The sequence below is a fragment of the Chaetodon trifascialis genome, chromosome 9 (genome assembly GCF_039877785.1).
Source record: "Chaetodon trifascialis isolate fChaTrf1 chromosome 9, fChaTrf1.hap1, whole genome shotgun sequence".
Taxonomy (NCBI): domain Eukaryota; kingdom Metazoa; phylum Chordata; class Actinopteri; order Chaetodontiformes; family Chaetodontidae; genus Chaetodon; species Chaetodon trifascialis.
In genome coordinates this window covers 25,408,937-25,428,440 of record NC_092064.1, presented here as the reverse complement: position 1 = coordinate 25,428,440, position 19,504 = coordinate 25,408,937, and the positions used below count along the sequence as shown (strand labels likewise).

Here is a 19,504-nt window from a genome sequence, read left to right as displayed (position 1 = left end):
AGTAATTCACTTCTTCCACTTTGTGTGTGTGTGTGTGTGTGTGTGTGTGTGTGTGGGCATATGACATCATCAGACATGTTGAAATACCTCGGAGGTGCATTCACAATTTTCTGATAAACCGAGAAGCCACAAGTCACAGCATGAAATGGGACTCGTAGGAAAATGGGTGTTAGCAGAAATCCATTTCGTGAATCCAGCTGGGATTTCCCATACACTCTCATTTAGTAATCGTGAGTGCTCATACACATTACACACTGACGCACACTGCAGCACTCATACTTTGGGCTGACAGATTTATTTCCTGAAAAACCCTGATTCATTAAAGTGCTATACCTCTACCCCCCAATACACACACTGTACATACACGAGGGAGTACATCAAATCTGGTGTCATGCCTCAGTCTCAGTGTTTCAGCCTGACTGAACATGGTATTACAGTCTGTTGGAGAAAAAAAATGTTATGATTAGGTGCGTTCTGCTTGGTGGGACAGGTTGCGTTTTCCTTAACTGGGAGTCTTTCCTCTGGAAACTCCTGGGGATTTAAACAATGTCTGACCAGCCAATGTGAACACATTAATCCTCTCCTGTTGCTGCAGCTTTTAACCAGAGAGGACAGCCCACTGGTGCGACTGACTCATGACAGAAAGGAGAGGTCACTGGATCAAAACCTGACAACAGCTACATGTCCTCTCAAAGCACCCTTGGAGCAGTAACATGTACTTTTAGAAAATTTAATACGTTTATGCTGCATTTAACATCACAGTGTGACATTCGAGTGTTTGTATTTTCATTATTGATCATGTAAAAGGATGTTATTCAAATTAATAATTCCAATAAGTTCAGTTGTTCTTTATTTCTTCTAAGACAAATTAGTTGATAAACCTCTTTTGAAGAGGAGATTAATCAATGAGTGTAATAATTTGGTTTAGTGTTTCACATTAACATAATAATATTTCATTTGGGGCCATTTTAGAGGGGCACATTGTCATATTTTAAAGAGTTACCTCTTCTTATTACCTGCTGGTTGTTACTGCAGCTCTTGAGAAATGCATGATCCTTATCTGTGTGTTTACTGTGCATAGCTGCAGTTGTGTTAAAGTACGAAACTGAACTAAAGAACTGACAGTTGAAATCCACCTATCAAGTTTTACACAGCACACGGCAGTATTATTGATACCTGGGCCCCACTAATACTGCAGCATAGAGTCATAAACAAATGCCCATAGCACACTCCACAGCACAAGCACACATAAAAGCTGACGCTTACAGGTCAGCTTTGAGGTCAGCATGTTCCCCATGAGGAATTTCCACAGAGCCTCTCAGACCACACAATACTTTCCCTCTCTGCCTTGGCAGAATTCTGTCTCCTTTAACCACAGAAAACCACTTTATTTCTCCAGTAAGGTGATGTCCTCATCTGTTCCACCCATTCTTGCCGTAAGCCACAGTCTTTAGTAAGATTCAATCGTATTTACTGTTTACTCTACAAATTCCTGTTTTAGGAAAAGGATTTATTCCTCCCAAAAGAACATTGCAAGTTCCTCAAACTTAAACGTGGAATGCTTAAAATGTGACCTCCACATCCTTATGAACCAGGCTCCTGGAGAGGCTCCTAATTTATTGACACTCTGGCTTCAGGGTGGGAAGGACACCGCTGATTGATACCCCGAGGTTATCTGAGTCCGAAAAGAAAACACACAATTAGCCTCACCTAACAGACAGATAAGGCTAAGATAGTTCCACTGGACACAGAGGAACCATCAAAGAGAGGCACAATGATCTTATCATCATTTTCTGATTGTGTTATTTCGCTTGTTTTCCATTAATGCCATATTAAGGGAACGTTTTGCAAGTTTTAGCTCCGTTTGAGTTGTGTAATCCATTAAAGTGAACATTTAAGTTTCAAGATTCTATGAAATGATTTCCACGCCACATGGAAATGAATCCAAGCTGATGGCTGCTTCAACAAAATATCTTCCAAAATCTATTTTGCAAAATTGTTGCCAAAAATAATATCAAATATATGTGATTTAATTAATGGGCCTCGACATGAAACATCACCAGTATACATCCTTCAACACTTTTGAAACGGCCATGCTTTCAGCACACAGAGCAGAGCAGTCTACTCTTTGGTCATCACTGTGTGAAACATTTCCAGTGATGCAAACAGTGTGTGTTTCTGGTGAGTCCAAGAGGCATGACTAAGACATTAACATTTCACTCATCACTGATCATTCTGTCTTTTTTGAACTTGTGCAGCATGAATGCACCGTTTTAGATCAATGAGGTAAAAATAACACACAAGGCTGAGTGATATGATTCATGCTGGGGGGACTATCAGTAGTAGTATCCTTTTCTATGCATTCCATATCCAGCAGATGAATGTCAAGATCAACATCGTGCTTCACTGATAGACAAATATAACATGCTGGCTCATTAAAAAAAATAAATCTTTTACTGGTAGTCTAACCAAAGAGCAAACGCAACTAAAGAGCAAAGCTGTACTGCAGGCCTGCAGCCCTCCTCGCTGTGGGTGTGTTCATTGCAAGAGATTCTCTGCATCAAGCTTGCACAGCCAGTGCAGCAAATGCGAAGTAATTCTTTCTGTAGGATGTAAACACAGATAAGATGATAAGGTGACATTTTTCAAATAAAAGGCAAAGGAGCAGCTGAAGTTTGAGGGTGGGGGAGGGCCGAATGAATGTTCATATTTAGATCAAAGTGTAGATCAGGGAGGGGATAAGCAGCAAGAGTTCAAATTCACTCACAGCTCTAACATCAAAAGAGAAAAAGGAAACTACAAGTGCAAGAGCTCAAGCTGGAATACCTTCTTTTTGAGAAATTCGCTGGAAATGTTCACCTTGAGCTGCTCACAACTGGTTAAGCAATATCTGAAAATCTGTTGCTGCCAGTTCACGCTTACAGTTCCAGTCTGTGTGTGTGTCTGTGAGAGCTACAAAAGGGGAAGTGTTCACAGCCTGTCTTGAATAAGCGCACGTGCAAGGGAGGATGAGCTGAACTTCACCACTTCAAATGAGATTACAAATAAAAAGATTCAGTATCATCAAGTACCTAAAAAGTGATATTGTTGCATCACTAAAAAAGGTACAACCGCATGTCAGCTTTAAATACACTTGAATGGCACAACACCAAAAAAATGTAAAGCAGCTGATTTCAGTGAACTGGATGTAAGCTACAGGAGGAAAGCTACGAAAGAGTCTATTGAAAGTCTTGACTGCTATTGATCTATTATTGGCTAAAAGGAAGGATGGCAACAGCACAGGCCAGCAGAGCCTGTGACCCTGCTCAGAGGTTGATCAGGAACCGTCAGGAGGCAACAGGCGTGCGAGCTACAAACAATGGCAGCCTTTAAAACTTGCAAACAGCCCGACAACCTGCGCGGAGCCGGCGCTGTCTCGCTTCACATAACCCGGGGTCTAAATTTAACTGTTCATGACCTTTTTGCTTTGAGCGGCTGATGAATTGTAGAGTTCCACGACAAACCCCGCTTGGCCACACCAGTCTCTATTGTCTGATACAGAGCAACAAAACGCTGGCAGGAGACAATGGAGGGTCACTGCAGAGGGCTTGAAATAATCATAACAATGACAGCTCCCATATTTACAGTTGCAAGGAGACTCCCAACTTCAGGGCCTAAGTGCTTTGTTATTAACAGGATGAGCTGCTCCCCATGTAGAATAAACAGCACTTCTTTTTACTGAGTGAGTCAGGGTTGCAGGTTTCATTGTTTCCTTCACTGTGTGTTTGATACCAGTGAGGCTATAAATGTCTGCTAAAACCTTAAATTTGGGCCAGAAACTGACGTAGCTGAATGTCTAAAAAAAAAAAAAAGAAGAAAGAAAACTGACAGAGTTTAGCAGAAAATGCCTGTCTAAGCATCAGTAGCCAGACGGGGATCACTGGGTCATCTTGCATCTGCAGAGCTCTTCCTGAGTGAAGCTACGGCCACAAAAACAGGCACTGTGACAGGCAGACAAGGGGGGGGGGGGGGGGGGGGGGGGGGCAGAGATTGCCACAGATAACAAGCATCAATATTTCATCCAGGGTGATGACAGAAACTGAGGGTCGAGGTGTGCAGACAATCTCCCCAAAAGCCGAAATGAGAGGTCTTCTGTGCATCATTTGATAAGAGGGGAAGTCGCTTGATTGTTTGCTATCAGGTCACCAGGGTGAGCAGGAAGAAAATCAATGAAGCTCTTCAGATTAGACGGGTGGCGAGAGATGAAACCTCGCTGTGACTCCGAGCAGAGACTGAAATACAGGATGTAGCACGTTTTAAGATGATTAAGACATGTACATGCAATGAACAGAGAAAGAGGAAATACTTTACCCTGCGTGCCTCAGTTTCACTTATTCATCTGTGCAGCTCACACACAAGGCTCGACGTGAAGGCGTTGTGAAGGTGAAGGTGTTGTGGTTTTCCTTGCACAAACAAGAACACAGCAGCATGGCCACAGAGGTCTTGACACCTCACACTGGTGCTGTGGCACATTTCATTTCTCAGAGTCCTTTCTTAGTCACTGCTCAGTTATATCATCGAACAGACTCAAGATACTTTAAAAGCTGCATTTCAGCTTTGACCTCACAGGCCACTGTTAGCACTCAGTGTAGGAATGCTGCACAAATGAGCAATTCCTTCAAAGAGAAATGTCTTTTTTGGCCCTCTTATAGCCAATGAGATACAACAGACACGACTTCACATCCTTCCTGCAAGAGGAAGCTCCTGTTCATCTGCTTGTTTGGCTCCACATTTCTGAAGCAAAACTTCATAAAACTGTTCCGTTACGGATTTCTTCATTTCAAGCCTTCAACTTCCAGCTTGCATTCTTGACCCAGCATTTAAAGGGGTGGACAAAATAAAAGGAACACCTGCAAAATTTCATGCAAACCAATAGTCCTGCGGTAAATACTTTGTTAGAGAGGCCCGTTTCTGGGATTTTATGGTGTTGTTTTATTAAACTGCAACACAGTGTGAGATGCTGATTTTTTTAGATTTATCATATCCAGTTTAGAGCCAATATGACATTTAGGCCAGACTCTTTGAAGCCCACACCTGGAATAAGGGCTGGGTTTGAGTTTGAGGAACATCAACCTACTTAAACCCGTTTTTTAAATTAACAAAATATGACAAATTTCTCAAAGCATCAGTGTCAAAAGAAAAAACTTTATCTGAAGAAATAAGTCAAAAGTTAGAAATGTTTCTTAATTTAAAGTAAATCTAAGAATCGAATTGAACATTTTATTTTTTTTTACCAATTTGAAATATTTTACACTTTTTGTTACTCAAGGCTGTGTCCAGATTTCAGTTGATACTCATGAAGTACCGATGTTCAATACATGAAAGCCTCCATTTAACAACTACAGCTCCCAAATAACATAATCCTTATGACAGCCTTCAAGCACCCCTCAGTTTACATTCGATGGCTGAGCTATAAAGATGCTGTTCAGTTCGTCGTGGGCACGCATGGGAGACCTTCCTATCTGCAGGACACACATCATGGTGGTGTTGCATCTCAGTTGTGCTACACCACTTTATCTGTATCTTTGCTAAACATGGACATCTTTGGAGGTACAAGGGGAAACAGAGCAAGAAGAAAAGAGCAGGGGGCTAGAGTGTGAGTCCTGGAGGGGGATTCAATGTGGCTTCAAGATAAGGGGCGAGCCGCAGCCCTGGGCTTCCTCAATAAAACGCATTATGGGCAGATATCTGGCAAAGACTCTCATATAGCCAAGTCCTGCCGTCTGCCAGTAGGAGGCTTCAGTCAGCGGAGGAACTTTGGCAGCAGGATAATCCATCTCTGGTGTGACTGTTGGTGAATCAGCATCATTATGGTTTTGTTGACTCAAGGGTCTATAGTATCTATATCCTGTTGAGCCCAAACTGTCACAGGCTTGGCTCAGCTTTTCTTTTACTGTTGCCAACATGTGGTTAAGCTATTGTCGGCGTGTATTTGCTTTTAATTTGACAAAACAAAGAGAGTAACTGGCTCTACTTGTTCCCTTATATTAAATATCTTTATGCTCTTCAGGCTGCCCTGAAATTCATGTATAAGCATGACGAGCACTCCCGGATTTATCTGACTTCATTTGAGCCTTCATATCAAAAGGATTTCACCCTTGGTGTGAAGGTCACTGGATCAAAAGTGCTGTATATCTGAAGTAGAACTAGCTTTTCTCACTCCTACCAATGACAGGAGGTTCACACCAGTCATTTCAACTCCACCTAGTGGTACATAATCAACATTTGCTGCGGGAAACACCACCACTGTCATCTCTGTCTGTGCTACTGCGGTCACAGCAAATTAAAAATAACACGGCAGCTGAAGGTTCCAGATGTATGATTTGTTTGTGTCTCGCCAAGACAATAAAAGACACAGAATACCAATGAGAGAACATATTTAGTCTACTTTTGATATTGCAGAGGAAATAGACATCAAAAGGTATGGGCGGGCTCAAAATGGTGTGACCCCACGGAGACCCAGCTGCTCTGAATCTAATATTTCCTGCTTCCCCGACAAGCCAAACAGAAGCTTCCAGACGGCTTCAATCTGCTGGGAATGTTATCACTGGTGACCTGGGCAATACTGAGCAGATGTTCAAATCAAATGAGAGACAGAGCACACAAACACAGCTCAGCAAAAGGGTTTTATGACAACAAGCTGAACCATATTCAATTCAAACTTTAGTGTGTTTGTTACAGCCGTGTGATCAAATTCACGAGAATCAGCGCAGCGCTTGAAACATACAATATAAAACCTTATCTCAGCTTAATTGGGTTTATGTATATTTATATATACAAGCATTTATAAGAGCAATGCTTAAATACATCAAGAGAAATGATTTTGGCATGTGCAATCAGTGTTTTAAAGGAATGTAAACATTAATGACGGCCTTTTGATTGTGAAGGCTGAAAGAATGAGGATTTATTGTTGTGAAAACATTTTCTCAACTTCTTCTATCCAGTCACATGGAGATTCTTCCTCAAAGTCTCTGAAAAGAGGACAAACAGCACAATTTTTGTTTTTTCATTACGTCCTTTACAGTCCGCCCTCTCTGCTTTGGAAGCTCACAAACGTGAGTTAAAAGCAGAGTTATTTCATTATTATTCGTTTTGTTGGCTACGTATTCTTTGAAAAAAGAAATAATGTACAATAAGCAGCATATCGTTCCCGCCCCGTACGCATTTTATCAAAACCAACACATTAGCCCTTTGCATCTTTACAAGACTTGTGCATGAAGGGCTACACCATACAAAATCAGTGCCAATGTGCTTTAAAACTCCATTAGGACATCAAACGTCAGGGCGTCTGAATAAAAGAAACTTCCCTTTTTGTCCTGCTGATGTCCTGTACGATCAGTCAGACTGGATCATCCTCAGTAAAATATGTTAAATACAGCTTTAAGTGAGGGTTACTTACGTGTCCTCGTCATCAGAGCGAGGCTGAAAGCGCTCCTCATCTACAGCCACTTCTGGCTCAGGGCCGTCAGTGCCGTCACCCTGCGGCTGGGAGAGGGGTCCGACCAGAGGGCTGTCCCCTGTAAACAGAAACCACAACACCACAGAGGCCCTTTTATATCATCCACTGCACTCACATATTCCTATAAAGGTTGAAATGACATGCACATTAGGTTATAGGAAAGCTGATTATATCAAAGCAACACACAGACCTCCTCTGTTTATTAAAAAGGTGCTGAAGGCTCTGCTCAGCTCGGCCTTCTCCAGCACACTCAGAAGCCTCTCAGGAGGATTCTTGTCCCATCGTCTCCTCTGCCTGCTGTCCTCCGGCTCCTCTGACACACCTGGAAGAACAGGAAAACAACTGATAACTTCAAAATCAAATTTGAATTTTGTCCAAATGAGGAAGTGAAAGTTCTGCTGCCATACTTGCATGAGTGGAGCCTGTGAGGCTCTGGCTGTTTGATGTCATGCTGTCAGATGAGATGAGGCTGGCGTTGGCCAACATCTGCCTCACGGTGTCTGACGGCTCCGAGGGCCACTGCTTTCGAGGACCCAGCTTTCTGCTTTCACAGTGGGCTTCAGGTAACTCCATACCTGAGGTAAAATGCTCGTTAGGATATGGCTGTGTTGAGTAGGTAGGGCTAAGCAGTCTTATTAAAACTGGAATACAATGATGACTCAGAATCACAGCAGTACCTCCTTTTTTCATGACCACTCTGTTGACTTTAATTTGGACTCTACCTTCAACTGTTGATGTTTTCATTAAACTCTTCTCTCCCAGAAGAGCAGCCACCTTCACTCCCTCTTCTCTGTTCCATCCACCCGAGCGCCTTCCCTGTTCCTCCGTCTCTATCGCCTGCGAAAGATTCAAAGCAGCGCAGTAAATCAAACACATAACATGAGCTCTGCGGCCATCTGAACTAACAGCAGCCGGTCAAAGGTCAGATTCCACATTGGGCCACCGCAGCAGGGGAAGTTGTGTAAGAGTTTGAATTCTCACTTCGACACCATGTCCTGACAGTGTGCCATTATGATGGATGGGCAGCTATAAAATCACTTCAGGTCCAACTGCTTGAGGGACTGCCACCATGCAGGAAGCTCAGCCGCAGAGAGCTGCACAGGAGGTGACTGGGTTTTTACCTGGGAGGGCAGATGTACACGCAGGAGTCTGGAAACCCGGTGAGAGGTCAGGATGGTGTGCAGGGACGGCCTGTCTTTTGGGTTTGTCTTAAACATCTGCTTGACCAGATACTGCAGCTCATAGGGCAGGTGACTGGGGAGGGGAGGGTACGCACCCCGACACACCTTCAGAATCAGGCTCTTCCAGCTGGATGCTTGGAACTGGACACAAGAAGAGGAGTGAAGATCCCCAGGAAAACAAACCACACCCCAACATCTGAGCCACAAAAACAGAGCAGATAATCTAACTCAGGCGAAGACACTGAGCCTCCATCGTTCCACCACGATACTTCACAGTCTCACTGAGCAGTCAGATGACAGCAGAGCTATTGTATGAAATGATTCACTGGCACCATTTGGAGAGAAGCCCTCAGTCAAACCCATGGTGCATGGAGAGTGGAGGGAGGGGAAATACCGGGTGTCGTAAGGTGCAGAGCTCATAGAGAACGCAGCCCAGAGACCACACATCGCTGCAGAGCACAGAAACAGAAACACAGACACGGTTATTCATTCACACCAGACATTCGTCATGTACAGGCACAGCCACAAAGACACAGGCTGGTTAACCCACGCATGAGTTACATAATCGCCGCTGAAAACTCCTCATTGTTAGCGCATTTTTTGACACATCCAAGCCGGTCTAATGAAAAGCACTGCGTTCACAAGCCGTGAAAATCAACCCTGCAGTGGAAACATGGAAATTTAGGAAAAGTCGTGGAATATTTTGCTGTTCATTGAATTAAAAAGTCTGTCTGTTGTCCGTTTGGCCAATGACAGCCAAGTCTCAGATATCAGAGTTTCCCTTTTTAAGAACTAATGATGATTTCTGCTCTACATCCAAAGCAACATTCAAAAACAGATATACTGCATATTGTATCTACTATTATAATATCAGAAAACTGCAGTGTTGGTTTTGTACAAACTTCAGCCAAACGCTGTCTGTGTATGCAAACATATTCATACTGTACTCCGATGTTGTTCTTGGACACAAATCTTAAGACATTAAGCTTTAACCTTGTTGTCATTTGATCTTGTGCCAAAAGAAATGGAGGAAAAAGTCAAACAAACAGTAACATGCCTTTTGTTGTTGTATGGCTTGTTGTCCCAGATTTCCGGAGCCACGTAATACGGCGTGCCAACATATGTATGAGCGTAGGCCTTTGAGCTGCAACGCAATTACAAGAAGTAGCCACAGTTAAAATGTAACAGCGGAAAATCAGGCACTGAGCATCAACTTCAGCAGGCAGACTTTACATTGCTGCCTTTCTCTTGCCGTACCTGTTCAGAAGACACGCTGAGCCAAAATCCCCGAGCTTGATTGTCCCATTATCGGTCAGGAAAATGTTCTGGGTAAGAAAACGAAAGAGAAGCGTTGATTTAACGCGGAGCAAAAATCAGAGCAGCCAACGATGGCAAAATGATGACATTATGCATTAGTGGGAGATAATGTTGTGATCTTATCTCAATCAGCAATTTCATCATTGTTCATTTCACTCCACAGCGCTCACACTGATGAGAGTCTATCAACACGCATCCAACCAAAAAAACTGAATTACTGACTTCAGAGAGCAATCATAAAGAAACTGTGATCATCCTCATGAGTTCATAACGTCCTACAACCCCGAATCCACAAAAGTTGCTCTGTGTGAAACATAAAGAAAACCTGAATGCAAATGAACTGTTTCATGAAATAATAATGAAACATTACACATTCTGCATTATTTATATTTCACACAGCCAACTTTTTTGGAAATGGGGCCAAACTTATAGTCTGACAATAAATGTAAATAACATTTAAATAAGTTGTTTAATCTATTAATAAGTACAGTCACTACAAACACTAAGACTTCTGTACCTTGGACTTCAAATCTCTGTGCAAAACCCGTTTATCATGGATGTGCTTTGCAGCAGCACACAGTTGAGCAAACCACCTCAAGATCTGTGGAAAAAAAAAAAACAGATTTAAATAAAACAAAATGTAAAAATGGGAACAAAACAGTCAACTAAAACTGCACACATAGCTGAAGGTGGTCAAGGCCTACATCATCAACACAGAACTGTGTAGTTTTCTGTTGCTGGATCCTCTGAAGCAGGTCTCCTCCTCTGCAGTACTCCATCACAATACACAGGAGGTCATCAGCTGAAAAAACACAATCACGTCGCCTATTCCGCAATCCAAACAATAATAACTGGATGTCACAAGAGTCCAAAATGTCTTGTCCTTAGTTTTAAAGGGAGTGTCGCGTGTGTGAATACCTTCCAATGCCTCCCTGAAGGCCACAATATTAGGATGTTTCATTCTGGACAGCAGGACAGCCTCTCTCCTGCAACTCTCCAATTTGGACTGACTCTATAAAAATGCAAATACAAGTATGAATGCATTCTCGATTATGCAAAACAAACAGCCTCCACGTCTCGGTGCAGGCGACAATCTGGTAGCTTATCAGCACAGTGCAAATACCATTTCCATACCCGAGCCCGGCTATAACATGACTGTGAATTCAAATACAGTGTGCAGCAATGTAGTTTACAGGCTGGTACAAATGCAATATATCCTCTATGTTTAATTCACGGTTTCATTACTAATCTGAAATTCTTGCTGCATTGTGAGGATCCCATTCAGGTCCAATTACCTGTTCCTCCACCTGTCAGGTGAGGATAAAGTACAGCGTGTACTGCACGTTACTATCTTTTGCAAGTACCTTAGGCAGCTGGATTTCCTTGACCACATACTTTTCCTGACTGCTTTTACAGCGAACTAACAACGCCCGACCGAAAGAGCCTTCACCGATGACTCTGAGGAGCGAGTATCTCTCCATGGAGCTCCTTCATAAACCACAGAGACCAAAACTACTGACGTTCATTAAGCTACACCGGACGGAGCCGGCGGCGGCACTTTTACAGGAGAGACGTCTTCTTTTGGCCGTCTGCGCTCACAGGGAGACTTTCACAACGTGTAATGAAAGACTAACAAGAGCACAAACACAAACAAACATGAAAACCTTCTTCTTATCGACGCTCAAATGGCGCTTAGCAAACAACATTACAGCGCATTACCGCCACCAACTGGTTGGAGTGTGAAGTGAAAATAAAGTTAAATTCTCTGTATCAATATATATCTTTTAGGATATTGAAACAAAACCTGATTAAGCATCTCCCCAGAACATTTGTAAAAGGTAAATCATAGCTCGGCTTTATTTCTTTAAGGTTCAGTATTTATAGAGTGAAGCAGAATGCCCTAAAGTTTCATCTTCATCACTTAATTTACACCTACCTGTACCTGTTTGAGACTGTTTTCCTATTTTAAATTGGCTAATACGCCCACTGTTTCATTCTGTAGGACCAAAATGCAGCTTAGATATTACAGATTCCTCTCTCTGTCTCGACCTTTCTTTTAATTCTATGTAACCCCCTTCATGTTCTCTCTTCTTCCGCTGCTTATGCCAACTTTCTTTCAGCATTTGCTTACTTGTGGTGTTCGTTTCAATTTTATTAAATGATGATGTGGGCTGTAAACTCCAATGTCACCACTCTCAAAGCCTGATACTGATTACTGACCTCGTGCTTTTTGCTTTCGTGCTATTTCTTTTTTATTGTTTGACGTACGCGAGGCACACATGTATTATTTAACGTGACCGCTAGATGGCGATAGACCATCATCTCTAAATCCTAAAATATGAGTTCGAATTTTTCTTAATAGTTTTATTATATTTTGCTCAGTCAGATTAGTTGTCAAATGGTTTCATAATGGAGTATACTGTTTCCCTGTTTAATACATCTTTACCGTTCCTTCTTTAATGTTATGCATGTTTTTCAATTATTATGTCTACACCACAAGCTATGTTCACAATGCTCATCTTTTCTCCACCATGTCTGTCTGTAATCTTAGATTATTCTATTCAAACTTAAAATTATAATCATCAAACTAAGAGTATGGACGGGCCGCGTGTTTTGCCATTTGATCTACACAATGGTCCATCAGCCGGGGGCGGTGTTGACGACTTTCTAACAACTTCTTCAGTGAGATAAAATGTTTCCTTTAATGCTTTTGAGGAAGGAAAATGGCATTTCGAGAAAAAAATCACCACGTGATGAAGCTGACAGAGCCCGGATAGCTCAGTCGGTAGAGCATCAGACTTTTAATCTGAGGGTCCAGGGTTCAAGTCCCTGTTCGGGCGACAACGTTTTTGAGCGATGACAGGAACTGATCAGCGACCCTTGGATCCGCGGCAGGTCATGCCATGCTTCAGCAAAGTGAAATCTGGACATATCTCTCAGAGTAATACAACGAAAACTATATCCTCTTACTTGTGACAGGAAGCAGAGCGCATAGTTACTCTAGTTCACTTCACAGTTCCTCTAATTTTTCTCCCCCACCGTCTTTCATGCTTCTTCCCCACTTCCCACCACATGCAATTTGTGTGTAACCTTAGACCACGAAATCCTCCTAAGGTGATTAAAGCCCCCACATTCCCAGAAACAGAACAGACAACACAAGCTCTGTGTCCTCACTAGCTCTGTTTGGATGTCTATCCCATACATTAACTGGTCTCTATTCATATCCACCAGATATGAAACTCACATAATGAGATCATGCTGTGCACTCATAAAACCAATATGCACAAAAACTCCATCGCAGTGGAACAATAATGTAATTCTCACTAAAACCAGCGCAGACTGACATTCACTGTGATGGATTACACAACTTCAGCAACTTTCAAGAGTCTGATAATAGGTTTTCGTATCATGCAGCAATGACTGGAGACCACTGGCTGACTGGAACAGCAGGTAAATACATCCCAAAAATGTTTAGCCTTCATTTGCATTCAGCAAAAATGTAAAGTGTACACGTTTGGTGTCTAAGGAGCTTTAAAACACAATGGTCCTTTAATGTTCAGCAGGATCCCCTGAGATCTTGTGCAGCATATAACAAGTGCTTCATAGCCAAACGGTTGCACAGTGGGTCCGAATGTCTAATATTTGCCTCATTACCTCCTGCTTTTTGCTCTCTGGCAGTGCTCTGCTTGCACCTATCAGCAAATAGCCTTCCACAAGAGGAAAATAAAGGCAATAATGAGGTAAATAATGGGCATGGTGCCACACTTTGTCTACAGCACCTGGATTATGCTGCACAAGCTGTTTGGGGAAATGTGATTTTTGCTTTTCTTGGCCTGTAAAAAGATGTCTAGGTTAACTAAGTGTGGGAAGAAGCCCTGTACAAACCTTAGTTGAGCCTTTACTGATAAATGGATGATGACTGTGTTTTCATACAGCTTGGCTTTTCCTTAAGAAAAGACATGTAATCAGAAAATGGCCAACAACAATAACAACAACCTCCAGATGGTGATTTCTTTCTCGCACAGGGAGACAAATATTTGTATTTTCGGGAAATGATTATTTTTTAAAATACAAAGCATGTCCAGTATTTAAGGATCAGTCAACCCTGTTCTTTGGGAAGTGCAACCAGATGTTGTTTGAATGATTGGCTAAAGTACAATAACGTCAGTCTGTTAGTCTGACGCTGCTCTGCTAATCATTAATTACTGGTTATGAAAGATGGCCACTGGAGGAGCGGGCTGTGTGCGTGGGAGATTTTACTTGTGCAGTGACAGGGCTGAGATGAAGATCACGTTTGTACACGAGCGGCCTTTGCTGTAGGTGTTTGTGGTGCGGAGAGCATTTAAATGCAGAATCATAACAGATGGTATCAGTCAGGCGCTGTGACACTTCTCTTCTAGTTCGTGCTGCTTGAAAAATGACAGATGACTGACACGAAGCAGCTGCGGGGCAATAAAAATTCAAACTGAATATCGTTAAGAGCCTCTGTTGTGGAGGTTTCTCAATCCTGGGGTCAGGCCCCATGTGGGCCTGCTTGATGCACACACCAGGTCATTAGACTGATTCACTGATAATGGTTTGAACTGAGCCAGTTTTAAAGATACTTCTACATAATAACTTAATGACTTCATTCATGTTCTTGTAACAGAATACAAAAGCATGCCTTCTGGCAGCTTCATAACTCTCAAACTCAAGGGGTCATGAGAAATTTGGGACCAAACAACTTGGCCAGGGGCCAAAAAAAAGGCAGACAAAACTCTGCAGAGAGTTGCTTGTGACACAAAGTCATTTTTAGGCTTTGTTTAAATTCTTATGTTTGAGGTTAATAGTGAAATACTCCTCTCACATAAAACATCTTAATGTCTTGCAGATTTAATTTCAGAGATAAGTTTACCTTTTATTAAAAGCCATCAAATGGGCCTTCACGGGGACGATCAGAAGTATACTGCCTGAGTGGGCCAGAGACCCATTACCAACCATAGAAGGATATTATGCACACACACACACACACACACACACACACACACACACACACACACACACACACACACACACACACACACACACACACACACAAGCTGCAATATACTGTTACTTCAATATGTTGTTACCCAGATGACACATTTTCATGTGTAAGACAAAAGAGGGCGGCGTCAAATCTTCAAATTAACACCCTGTGAGAAATGAAATAATGAAAACAGAAAACTTAGAGATGGAGAATTTGTGTTCAGACTTTCGCCACTGGTGTAATAAACCAGTTCACAGAGGAAGCGATTCCAAACTCTGGATCACAGCTCCGCCTTAAAATTGTTCAGCGATTCAGATTGAATGAATAAATGAACTGAAGCGAAATGGCAATTCAGTCTGATTATCAGGCTATTAAAAACATCAAAGAAACAAAACTACTGTTGGTGAAACTGCTTGGTGGATGATGAAGGGCATTTTGTGGGACGACCTGAAGTTTATCTAAACTTTAGGGCCCATTTGAGTATCATATAACAGAGGTTTTATCACCGTTCTCAACCTTCGATCCCCAGATAATTGTGTGTATTAAACTGTCACCTTGTCCCTCTTTTCAGTTCATTGTCTTCAGTGCTTTTTATCTGTTTATCCTTCACAGGCTTTGAGGGTGGACCCGGCAGCCTTTTGTCCTTTTTTAAAGAGGCAACAGTTACAGTTTACTGATGCAAAACCTGCTGGATTTATCGTGTACTGACAAATAGGATGACATCACCAATCTGGATGCTAGTGGGTGAGAGCTAATACAGCTCAGAGAGCTCAACTGCATTTATCGGACCGGCAGCAAGTGGAAAAATACCAATACCAATATAATTATCAGTTGCCTAATAATGTTCTAGCCAAACAGAGTCAATCCCTCCCGGAATGCACCAAAGTCTGGACAGGAAGGAAAGCCTCTGATTATCTGAGGGATGAGGTGACGCCTCATATGTTCTGCTCCTGTAAAAGTCTACAGAATAGACATTTGATTGGAAGAGCGAGCAAAAATTTGAACAAATAATCAACAAAAACAAAAATCAGCATCTAGAGACAAGATGTCAATTTTTGATAGTGTGTAAAGAGAGTCCGAACAAGATGACATGAAACCATGAATGGCTTTCTGAGTTGCCTTAAAGCTGCATTAATCAGATTTGACCACTAGAAGGCAGAAGAATACAAAAACAAGCTGGCAGACACACAGCCTTGACATCACCTCATAAAGATGGAATGGGCGTCATCCCATTGGAAGAACTGGAGGTAAAATAATCAGTTATTTTCTCTGTTGTCTTATTAAACTTCCCCGTGATAAAATACCACATGCTGGTTCGCCATATGCCACAGTTCCTGTAGCACTTTCTGTTTTCATGTGATGTCTTCAAGGGGTACTATTCCAGTACTCCGAGACTTGCGCAGTATTTTGGGACATTTACCACAGAGTTGGTCCACATGCTGAACCTGTGGCACAATCCTGTGGTAGCTGTCCCAGAATTCCACACGAGCACCACAGAAATACCAGAGAAAATCACAGGAACACAAAACGGACCACAGGAAGTTACCTCACAAACTGGGAATTTGAGAGGGTGTTTTGGTCTGCAGTTGTTCCTGACAAAAATATTTAGCTCTCTAAATGCGTTCAGCTTTTTCCACCAGCTTCTTAACATTTGTCTGTGATCTAGCGCTGTGCAGGTAGCGTAGGGTATTTGTCAGAGCTGGTTTGCAGAGTTGGTGACGATTCTCTGAGTTTGTACCTGTGAGAAATCTCAACTTTGCACATCTGATGCACTGTTATCCTGAAATCATAGCTGAAATTATTATCATTCGACAAAGTGATCTTCATCTGCACTCAAAGACTGAGACTTACTTTGTGATGGGATGTCTTAGTTTAATAGGTCTCTAAAACATATCATTTCTCTATCACTGTCAGCTGGCTCAAAGTAACTTGACACAAACAGCAGTTTGAAGTCAGGTCTGTAGCTGCGGAGGATTAAGGGATCAAGGCCGGGTTGTTAAATAGGAGCTGAACTACTGTTTGCTTGACACTGGATAAATACTACTAGTGGTCAGAGAGCTGTTTATGGCTGCTTAAACACTTGGATTAACTTTAACACAGACCTCCTGGAAGAGCTCAGATGGGACAACCTTTTGGGGACAGGTGATGCACTTTGTATGACTACCACCTCTTTAAGAGCAGGGTAGTAAAATCGGTTGAGAACAGCACAAAAACAGCAGCAGATTTGGAATCCATTGCTCATAAACTCCGGTGGAGGATGAAAGAATCAGCAAGTTTCTGGATGGAGGCTGCTGTACTGCAGAGGGTTGATAGCAGAGTTGATTATACTGAACAATACCTCAGTGTTGTGACAGTTTTTAGATAGGAGCTCAGAGAATGCTGCTCTTGCATCTTCTCTGCATATATCTCACATCACAGTTGGTCGTCCATAGGGTCGTGAAATATTTGGTTCTTTTGGTTGTCTCTTATGTTCGATCTCTATAGGGGTTTATGTTCCCTGAGTGAAGAGAAGGCGGTGGTTTTTATTTATTTATTTATTTCATTTTAAGTAGTGCAACACAATCCATTCAGGGACTCTCCTCAGCTTTGAATGGAAACTGTGCCATCTCTGCAAGCTTTGAGAGGCTCACGCTGTTTTTTTCTTTGAGACTGTGCCCAGAGGTACGGTTGCAGTTCTCTAAAAATTTGTGAGATGGTACTTTTGGTCTACAGGAACTATAAAGTTGCCGTAGCCAGGCATCACCCAGGCAGGGAAATGATGCTACTGCCTGAGTTTTAACTTTAACTGGAATAAGCTTGAAAGGCAATGCCAGCCTGCATCCTACACTTTTCTACTGACGCTAACTGCACACAAGGAATACATCTGTGGGAGGATATTAAAGCTTTTTCACTCCTGCTTCTTTCCCCCCATCCTGCAGTCCCACTCTTCCCTTACCAGGAAATAGCTTAAAGGAGATGATGGAATTAAGTGGTAAAGAGTGAGGAGAAGAGGAGGCGAGTTGGGATTTGGATGTTTATTACTTCTCTATCATGAAAAACTGGCATCTGGTATTGATGAAATGTTCCAGACATATAGCCCACAGCTTTGTTAAGGATGTCAGAGGAAGTTGGTCAGATTAGTTTTTGAAGGCAGGTAGAAAGCAACAATATTAGAACACTATAAAACGAGAGAGCAATACAGGAATATCTATCATTTTCTTTATTATTTTATTTGTGCCCATTTTACATAATTAGATAAATAACAATAAAAGAGGAATCAGTGAGGAGCTGTCATCCTGCATTTAGATGGCTGAATCTTAGGCTACATCCTTAAAGATGTCCTCATTTGTCAAATAAAATGTGCTAATCAATCACATCCACATTAAACCCACTCAGGTGATTTGAATTATTGTGGCTGATTACACTTCTGCTGCCTTTGTTGCTTAATTACATTTATCACGAGCCTTTTCAACAGAAGATATGTTACAAGTAGGAATAGCACAGGTGTAGATAATAAAAAGGAAGATGGCTGCATTCCATTCGGTTTCAGGGTCCTGGTATTGTGAATGCTGGCTCACATTGATGGCTTACTGGGACACGTTAACAGAAGTACACCATCATTAATATTGTTACTATCACCTGTGCTTTTCCTCCTACAACAAATCAAAACATCTGCTGTGAAAAGGGCCTATTCTGGAGTCCAGTCATGGCCCCTATCTTGCTATCCTGCAGCAATATCAATTATGCAATATCTTTATGGAGATTGGTGTTACGTTAGCACAAAACCTTTTTTAAGAAGGCTTGCTCTTAAGGGCAGTAATTATCTGTCTGGAGTACTGTCGGGGAAAAAAAATAATTAGAAAGAATTAATTGATGTGGAAGTATCTAACTGGCTGCCAAGGTTGAATTCTCTAAAGGCGATTCAGTGCTTTCTCCTTCAAATAATCCCCACTCCAATAATATTAAAAGATGCTGCACAATGGTCTTTTCAGCTGACGTCAACTGTGTTGCCTTTAATTTAAGTAGCATTCATTAAGTGCAATGATTGATTGTTGAATTCTCCTTGTTTTTCCTTTTCGTGGTACAGTTAATTAGTAAATAAAAAAAGAACATTTCTTATGTAGGCTACTTTTTGGAGCCAGCCCAGCATTCTTGCGTCAGATAGCCTGATTGTAGGTGAACTGTTAGCTCCGATGAGCTTATATTACAAATTCTGCTGGTCTTCCCAAATCATAAATCTTATGGCCACAGCTGAAAGAAGGGTCTAAAATTTTCTAATAGATACACATTTTGGTAGAGCAGCAGGTGGTGCGCATGCCTCACCGCAAGAAGGTCGCCGGTTCGATCCCCGGGTCGGGCGGGGCCTTTCTATGTTAAGTTTGCCCTGTTATTTTGAAAGGTGCTATTAAAGGGTCAGTTCACCAAAATTCTAATTAAAAATCTTTCTCGGTACTGAACCACGTGGAGCTTTGGTTTTATTTATATCTGTGAGAGGTTTTCACCTTCACCCCAATACAATGG

The 19,504-nt window shown here is 42.0% G+C and overlaps 1 protein-coding gene and 1 non-coding gene across 3 annotated transcripts; one reads left to right on the top strand and one right to left on the bottom strand.

Moving 5' to 3' along the window:
• Positions 1-6,400: 6,400 nt before the first annotated feature.
• On the bottom strand, positions 6,401-11,697 carry nek3 (NIMA related kinase 3). 2 transcript variants are annotated; one of them, XM_070970229.1, is made up of 13 exons: positions 11,361-11,697; positions 10,915-11,008; positions 10,701-10,798; positions 10,514-10,597; positions 9,937-10,004; positions 9,737-9,823; positions 9,074-9,128; positions 8,620-8,820; positions 8,221-8,335; positions 7,906-8,073; positions 7,689-7,820; positions 7,439-7,556; positions 6,401-7,010 (listed from the first exon to the last, which is right to left on the bottom strand). In XM_070970229.1, the coding sequence occupies exons 1-13, from the start codon at positions 11,475-11,477 to the stop codon at positions 6,944-6,946; spliced, it is 1,404 nt and encodes a 467-aa protein (XP_070826330.1). In that variant the 5' UTR covers positions 11,478-11,697; the 3' UTR covers positions 6,401-6,943. The 2 variants fall into 2 exon arrangements, with proteins under 2 accessions (XP_070826330.1, XP_070826331.1); XM_070970230.1 differs by having other exon boundaries at positions 6,650-7,010; positions 11,292-11,679.
• Positions 11,698-12,763: 1,066 nt separating this feature from the next.
• Positions 12,764-12,836, top strand: trnak-uuu (transfer RNA lysine (anticodon UUU)). The gene has a single exon. It is a non-coding gene; the product is annotated as a tRNA-Lys (tRNA).
• The last annotated feature ends 6,668 nt before the right edge of the window (positions 12,837-19,504 follow it).

What these genes read in the sequence shown, in the direction of transcription:
- nek3 (XM_070970229.1), bottom strand. Translation starts at nt 11,477, where the DNA reads ATGGAGAGATACTCGCTCCTCAGAGTCATCGGTGAAGGCTCTTTCGGT. An exon ending in TCAGCGTGTCTTCTGAACAG is followed by an intron (nt 9,824 to 9,936) that starts GTACGGCAAGAG and finishes ATTGCGTTGCAG; the next exon opens with CTCAAAGGCCTACGCTCATA. An exon ending in CACAGGCTCCACTCATGCAA is followed by an intron (nt 7,821 to 7,905) that starts GTATGGCAGCAG and finishes CTGTTCTTCCAG; the next exon opens with GTGTGTCAGAGGAGCCGGAG.